Source organism: Rhinopithecus bieti, unplaced genomic scaffold (assembly GCF_001698545.2).
Source record: "Rhinopithecus bieti isolate Rb0 unplaced genomic scaffold, ASM169854v2 scaffold_5341, whole genome shotgun sequence".
Lineage (NCBI taxonomy): Eukaryota > Metazoa > Chordata > Mammalia > Primates > Cercopithecidae > Rhinopithecus > Rhinopithecus bieti.
Window position 1 is genome coordinate 1,618,245 of NW_016804835.1, and position 7,986 is coordinate 1,626,230.

The following is a 7,986-nucleotide window of genomic DNA, read 5'->3' on the forward strand; positions in this document are numbered from 1 at the left end:
CTATTTTTGTTTGCCTTAAGCAGCAATGATATTTAGAAAATAAAAAAGAAAATGTAAATATGTCTTTTACCAACATATTTATCACTTAAAATTCTTAATTCCATCCTGGAGATTACAGGTTCCCATTGAGAAATCCATTTACTGGTAAGTCCATCCAAGGAAAATTTTAATTTCAGATACTTCATTTTTCACTTCAGATTTGTATTTTCCTTCAGCCCGAAGAATTTCTTAAAGCATTCCATATAAAGTCAGTCTGCCAGCAACAAATTCTGTTTTCATCTGGAAAAGATTTTGTCTTAAGTTTTTCAAGAGATAGGGACTCACTCTGTCCCCCAGGCTGGAGTGCAGTAGCACGATCACAGCCCATGTCCAGCTAATTTTATTTTTTGATGGGGTTCTCACTAGGTTGCCCAGGCTGGTCACTCATGGCCTCAAGGGATTCTCCTACCTCAGCCTACTAAAGTGTTGGGATTAGAGGGTTAAGCCACTGAGCCTGGCCATTGCATTAACATCTTGAAGGATATTTTAACTGGATAGAGTTTTAAGTTAACCTTTGTTGTTTAATCTTTGCACCTTAAAGATGTCATTCCATCATTTTATGAATTTCATCATTTCTGATGAGGTTAGCCATCACTTGTTTATCTGAGTGTAATGCTATTCCTTTCCACTCCCCACCTTGGTTGCTTTTAAGATTTTTTTTTTTTTTTGGCAATGTGATGTACCCAGATGTAGTCTTTGTTGTATTTATTTATTCTGCTTGGGGGTTCAGTGAACTTCTTAGATCTGTACATTGATGTCTTTCAACACTTTGGGGAAAATTTCAGGCATTATTGCTTCAAAGATTTCTCTTGCCCCATTCTCTTTCTTTCCTTCTCTACTTCAAATTGCAGGAACTGATAATATTCCAAAGGCCTCAAACCTCTGCTATTTTTTTTTTCTTTCTCTCTGTGCTTTGGTTTGATACCTACTTGTTTGTCTTTTTCAGTCTTTCCATTGTTGTGCCTAGTTTACTGTTAAGTCCGTCCATTTAAATTTTTAACTTCAGATACTATATTTTTCATTACAAGACTTTCCAGTGGGTTATTTTTTATTTTCTAATTATTATTATTATTTTTTATTTATTTTTAGACGGTTGCCCAGGCTGGAGTGCAGTGGCATGATCTCGGCTCACTGCAAGCTCCGCCTCCCGAGCTCACACCATTCTCTTGCCTCAGTCTCCCAAGTAGCTGGGTCTACAGGTGCCCACCACCATGCCAAGCTAATTTTTTGTATTTTTAGCAGAGACAGGGTTTCACCGTGTTAGCCAGGATGGTCTCGATCTCCTGACCTCATGATCCGCCCGTCTCAGCCTCCCAAAGTGCTGGGATTACAGGCGTGAGCCACTGCACCTGGCCAATTTTTATTGTTTTTTGAGATGGAGTTTTGCTCTTCTTGCCCAGGCTGGAGTGCAATGGCATGATCTTGGCTCACTGCAAGCTCTACCTCCCGGGTTCAAGCAATTCTCCCACTTCAGCCTCCCAAATAGCTGGGATGACGGGCATGTAACACCCATGCTCGGCTAATTTTGTATTTTTAGTAGAGACTGTGTGTCACCATTATTGGTCAGGATGGTTCGATGTCCTGACCTTAGGTGATCTGCCTGCCTCGGCCTCCCAAAGTGCTGGGATTACAGGCGTGAGCCATGGCGCCCAGCCTCCATTGAGTTTTTAATTCCTATTTTTCTGCTGAAACTCCCAATCTATTCACCCATTTTCTCTTTTCCTGTAAATTCTTTCAACATATTTTAACACTATTTTAAAATCATTCTCATAGAGGTCACTTGTGCATCTGCTTCTATATATTCTCTGTTGAGTATGGTATGAACCACTTTTTTTTTTTCCATCAGGGAAGGTGAGTCAAAAGGATCACATACTTTTTCCTTGCATGCTTAGTAATTGTTTATTATGTACTGAGCTTTGGGTATATGCTGTGATGACTCTGAATGGTTTTCTTCTCAAGGATGCTGTGTTTTGTTCTGGTTTTAAATTACTGATGGATAACCTTGATGCTGTAACATTTGATTTTAAGCTTCATTACAGTGAGTTTCTTTCCATTTTGGCCTTAGTGCTAAAGCACAGCCTTTAGTTCTGGGATGCTGTCATTCTTCCTTAAGGCATGGCATTTTGGGAGTTCAATGGGAAACACCAAGTATTTACTCAGTCCTTCTTAGTGGAATTTGAATTTCAAACTCTCTGTCCTTGGGCAGCTGCAATTCTGCTGAGTTCTTTAGACTTTAACATGCTTTCTGCTGGATTCCTTTAAATAATCACACTGCACAAGCACAGTTTTGGAATCCACCAAGGATTTGAAAGGAATATGTAGGCAGATTTCAGGGCTTACTTTCTGAGGCACTCTCCTTCCCAAAATTTCTCTTCTAATTTTCAGGTGTTCTAGAAGTCCCAAATGACTCCTCAGCCCATCAAGACTGCCACATTCTACTTGAATTCTATACCCGTGAACTGCACAAACTGGAAATTGCCCTATGGGTAAAAGCTGGTTAAGGTGAATCTGTTTACTTTTTATTTTTTGAGACAGGGTCTCTGTAACCTGGGCTGGAGTGCAGTGGTGTGATCTTGGCTCACTGCAACCTCCTCCTCCCAGGCTCAAGCAATCTTCTAACCTCAGTCTCTTGAGTAACTGGGACTACAAGTGTGGGCCACCAAACCTGGCTAATTTTTAGTTGTGGTTTTTTTTTTGTTTTTGTTTTTGTTTTTTTGGCAGAAACGGCGTCTCCCTATATTTCCCAGGCGGGTCTTGAATTCCTGGGCGTAAGCGATTCTCTCATATTGGCCTCCCAAACAGGCATGAACCACCACACCCAGCCTGAATCTCTTCCAATACAGGACTTTGCAGTTTCTACCTTGTTTTGATTGCTCTGCAGAGCCGCCCAATCATTGCTTTCTTTTTTTTTTCTCGCTCTGTCGCCCAGGCTGGAGTGCAGTGGCCGGATCTCAGCTCACTGCAAGCTCCGCCTCCCGGGTTTACGCCATTCTCATGCCTCCGCCTCCCGAGTAGCTGGGACTACAGGCGCCCGCCACCTCGCCCGGCTAGTTTTTTTGTATTTTTTAGTAGAGATGGGGTTTCACCGTGTTAGCCAGGATCGTCTCGATCTCCTGACCTCGTGATCTGCCCGTCTCGGCCTCCCAAAGTGCTGGGATTACAGGCTTGAGCCACCGCGCCCGGCCTGCTTTCTATATTTTGTTAAGAGTTTATAATTGTTACTAACAGAATCCAATACACACAACTCCTTCATTATCAGACTGCAACCCCCAAAATATCAAAAAGTTTTAAAGTAAAAAAGTAAAGGCAAAATAAAGTTTATCATTTATTTCCAATACATTAGGATAAAAACCCACTTTATGCAACTGTACCCTTTAATTCATTTCTTCTGAAGAAAAGTACAAAAGACCAGACTAAAATTGAGACAAGCATTTAAAGGAAAATCCTTTGACTCAAGAGTCCAAAACCGAACTGTAAATGGTTCATTTTTACCAAAAGAATTAGTTTTTGTACAAAATATAAAGAATTCTACACTATAAACAAAGACTGCTGTGTATGTACTTAAATTAGAATTCTTGTATCTGCTTTTCCTCTAATTCTTCTGGAGTACAAACATATTTGCAAGTCAGAAATCTAATATTCTCAATGGACAGACTGTCTTAGAATAAGCTTTTACCCTTCAGATACCTGGAAAGATAGTACTCATTCTTCCCTTGGCTCAAAGTCCAATATATCAGTAAGTTTTAATTAGGTTTACAAAACTCTGCCATATTAACATGAAGAGCACACCAATGCTTAATGTTTAAGCATTATCTTTTAGGAAGTAATATAACACAGAGCTCAACACCCAATCTAAAAGGTCACAATCTAAGTCATTAATTCAGAAAATTTCAACAACTTCTATCTTTATTGAAAAAAGACCACACCAATCCCTTATCTCCTACTATATCATTACTCTATTTTCATGGCCCTTCTATCAAAGAAACAGCTTAAAATAAAACTTGGTTAGAGTTAAGTCATAGAAAATAGTTCTCTAGCACTAGCTGAAGTTCAGACTTGATCAGGAAAGCAATTTCTATACAGCAGTGATTTTCTGACTCAATGTTTAAGACAGTATTAACCTGACTTTTCTCTCTTTTAACATTTGAAATCTTTGTTACCTAAAAATCTTTCCCAATAGAATTATAATCATGATAATTTTAAAGGAGATAATATATTAAAAGTTGAGCTGGAACCACATAGTCCTTTAATATGATTTGCCAGTTATCCAAGTATCAATAACGTTAATCCTCTTTTAAATGAAAACAATGAAATTTTATGAGCTTAACTGAAATGTCTTAATTTAGAACTTCTCAATTCTTTTAATCATATATATGTCATTACTACCTTTCATTATCAATATTTCGTAATTGATGCTGTAATGTTTGAGACCTTAAGAGGATACAATGCATCACCTAAAATATGCATAGCTCTGGCTTAAAACAAATTTGTTTTCCCCTATTTATCTCAACTCTCATTTTTATTATTCAGGGAGTTCCAAAATCATGATTAGAAGAGACATGATTTACTTTATGGCTACGAAAAGCATATGATCCTAAGAAATCATGCCTCTTCTGGCTGGGCATGGTGGCTCACACCTGTAATCCCAGCACTTTGGGAGGCCGAGGTGGGCAGATCACCTGAGGTCAGGAGTGCAAGACCAGCCTGACCAACATGGAGAAACCCCGTCTCTACTAAAAATACAAAATTAGCTGGGGTGGTGGCACATGCCTGTAATCCCAGATACTCGGGAGGCTGAGGCAGGAGAATCGCTTGAACCCGGGAGGCGGAGGTTGCAGTTAGTCGAGATTGCGCCATTACATTCCAGCCTGGGCAACAAGAGCAAAACTCCGTCTCAAAAAAAAAAAAAAAAACCAGAATCATGCATCTTCTATATTCAAACAAATCTTTAACAAGAGCAAGAGTAAAATTAAGAAGAATATATGTCTTCATTATAAAGTTCTTACCTAGTAGGGGCAAGTTTTTTATCTTAACGTATTCTTTCAAAACCTAAGCAATCTTTCCTAAATGAAAAATTTTTGTTACTATTACAGATATTCTTTCCACCCATGACATTTTACATAGCATCATTTAAGCACCAGAGAAAAGTTCTGTAAACAAACTTTTAACCAGTAAACTAAGGGCAAATAGCTATTTGCCTTTATTACAATATTTAAAAGGCCATGATATGAGTCTCTACTCCCTACAATGACATTTTTATAATGAAAATCCAGGCATATTTATACAAACAAGAAATGGAATTACTGTACATTTTGGGAGAACAAAAGGCAGATCAACAGACTAGAACTAGAACTTTTGAGTTAATAAAGCAAACAGAAGGAACCTAGAAAATGTATGCCATGTATAAAATTCAGTTTTTTTAAAGTTTCATTGAAGGGATTTTATTATTAAGAATAAAAGATGGTAGTTCCACTTGCTTATAATTATCCTGTAAACATTAAGAAAGTAATAAGCAATAAATTAGAAATGTCTTAGTTCCTAGTATTTCCCTTCTCTTGCACTGGAAACATTTTCACAGCAGTTGGCTCTCTTAAATATCAGAATAATTCTTGCAGAAAATAAATTCCATTAGGAAGAAGTTAACAGTCTACAATAGATTTCTGACAAATACATTAGAAAAAAAAATACTGCAGGTCACATGAGGACTGATCTACATGTTATATGACAGAGTAACTCAAACCTTCAAACCTTCTCTATTCTACCAGATTTGCTTTGTTGCTATTATATTGCTATCTAAACTGCTTGGTAGCAAGGTAATAGAAAATAAAAGGTAAAAGAACACAACAATTGTTTAATGTCTGTAGATTTATGAAGAAGAAACTCTCAAAATAAATTTTTTCCTATTACAGTTACTTAAGAAAAGGTTTCATTTGGCACATTGAATTTATAAAAGAAAAAAGAAAATAAAGAGTGTTTGGCATTCCAATCACCCGTAGTTAAGACAACAGTAGGAAAGAAAAGTAAGAGAAATTACTATTTTAAGAAAAAACATCAGAAGACAACCACATGTTCTTGTGTCTTCTACCATTCACTGTCTCTGGAATACTTTCATCTGCAACACAATATACGAATTATTATTTACATGGTGATTATATTGGTAAAGAAGACCAGAATCAGTTTTTGTTGTGCTCTAACTTACAGTGTCCATTGGGATAACTGTGACCATCAAGGCAAGGCCTTAAACAACAAAAAATTCCATTTGCATTGTATATTTTGTTTAAGTTTGTTTTCTGGTTCATTTTCAAGTTTGGTGCACAAATATGTAAGACTCTTAAAAAGTCCTGTAAACTTAGGCTGTTTCTGTAGCCGATGACTGTTCATTGAAGATCTTGTGTTTCCTCTTTTGTTAAGTAAAATGTTCTGCAGGTTTACAAAGGTATTTCCTTAAACGGTGGTATCTCCGAAGTCCTTGTTCCAACGAATGTACGCTTCTAAAGTTTGAGGGCTGACGCTGCGTTTTATTTTTTTCAAGGATTCAGTGAAGTCAGATAATCGAATATTTCTCATCTAGATTTTTAAAAAGCACATGACAATACATATGATGAACAGGTATATAGTGGTAAACGAAATGATCGATTAAAGTAATGATGCTGCTGTTTATTAATGTTATAAAAAATATACATATGTATTCTTAGAAAATCATGTCAGCCATTTAAATACATTTTCTACATACAAGAAACCTTAATAAATGCTATACTAATATATTTATTACTTGTGTTTAGTTTCATAGGATTAACATTTGAAAGCATAATATTTTCCAATATAAAACAAAACACTCATTATAGAAAAGTTCACAAAATATAGACAAAGAGAAAAAAAGAATCACAATTTTACCACTCAGATGTGCAACCTCTGCCTCCCACGTTCAAGTAATTCTTCTGTCTCAGCCTCCCGAATAGCTGGGATTACAGGTGCATGTCACCATGCCCAGCTAATTTTTGTATTTTTAGTAGAGATGGGGTTTTGTCATGGTGGCCAGGTTGGTCCTGAACTCCTAACCTCAGGTGATCCGCCTGCCTTGGCCTCCAAAAGTGCTGGGATTACAGATGTGAGCCACTGTGCCCAGCCTAAAGTATGCATTTTTATATTAATTTGGTCTTCTTTTCTGATCTTTTAAATTGCCTTTGGAAATATAGATTAAAACAATGAGTTAATGAATATCTATATTTATACCTAAGTATTTTTAAAAGGCAAAATGGATAGGTTCACAGAGTCCAGGCAATAGAAAAATAAATACAAATTTTGGCCAAGCATGGTGGCTCACACCTATAATCCCAGCACTTTGGGAGTCCGAGGCGGGTGGATCACTTGAGGTCAGGAGTTCGAGACCAGCCTGGCCAACACGGTGAAACCCTGTCTCCACTAAAAATACAAAAATTAGCCAGGCAGGTGCTTGTAATCCCAGCTGCTTGGCTGAGCAGGAGGACTGCTTGAGCCCGGGAGCTGGAGGGTGCAGTGAGCCATGATTGCACCACTGCACTCCAGCCTGGGCAACCAAGCAAGACACTGTCCCAAAAAATAAAATAAAAATAAAAAATAAAATAAAATAAGTTAGAAAACCAAAAGCTTTCAGCTGGGCGCGGTGGCTCATGCCTGTAATCCCCAGCACTTTGGGAGGCCGAGGTGGGCGGATCCCGAAGTCAGGAGATTGAGACCATCCTGGCCAACATGGTGAAACTCCATCTCTACTAAAATAAAAAAAATTAGGTGGGCGTGGTGGCACGCATCTGTAGTCCGAGCTACTCGGGAGGCTGAGGCAGGAGAGTCACTTGAACCCAGTAGGCGGAGGTTGCAGTGAGCTGAGATCCCACCACTGCATTCCACTCCAGCCTGGCGACAGAGCAAGACTCCGTCTCACAAAAAAAAAAAAAAAAAGGAAAACTAAAA

At 38.0% G+C, this 7,986-nt stretch overlaps 1 protein-coding gene across 1 annotated transcript in view; it reads right to left on the reverse strand.

Annotated features, from left to right (window-relative positions):
- Window positions 1-3,351: 3,351 nt before the first annotated feature.
- The window catches only part of SPAST (spastin), an 85,749-nt gene continuing 81,114 nt past the window's right edge, over window positions 3,352-7,986 (reverse strand). Inside the window, 1 exon segment of the mRNA XM_017870643.1 lies at window positions 3,352-6,606. Within this exon segment, the coding sequence (XP_017726132.1) occupies window positions 6,484-6,606 (123 nt within the window). The 3' untranslated portion in view covers window positions 3,352-6,483.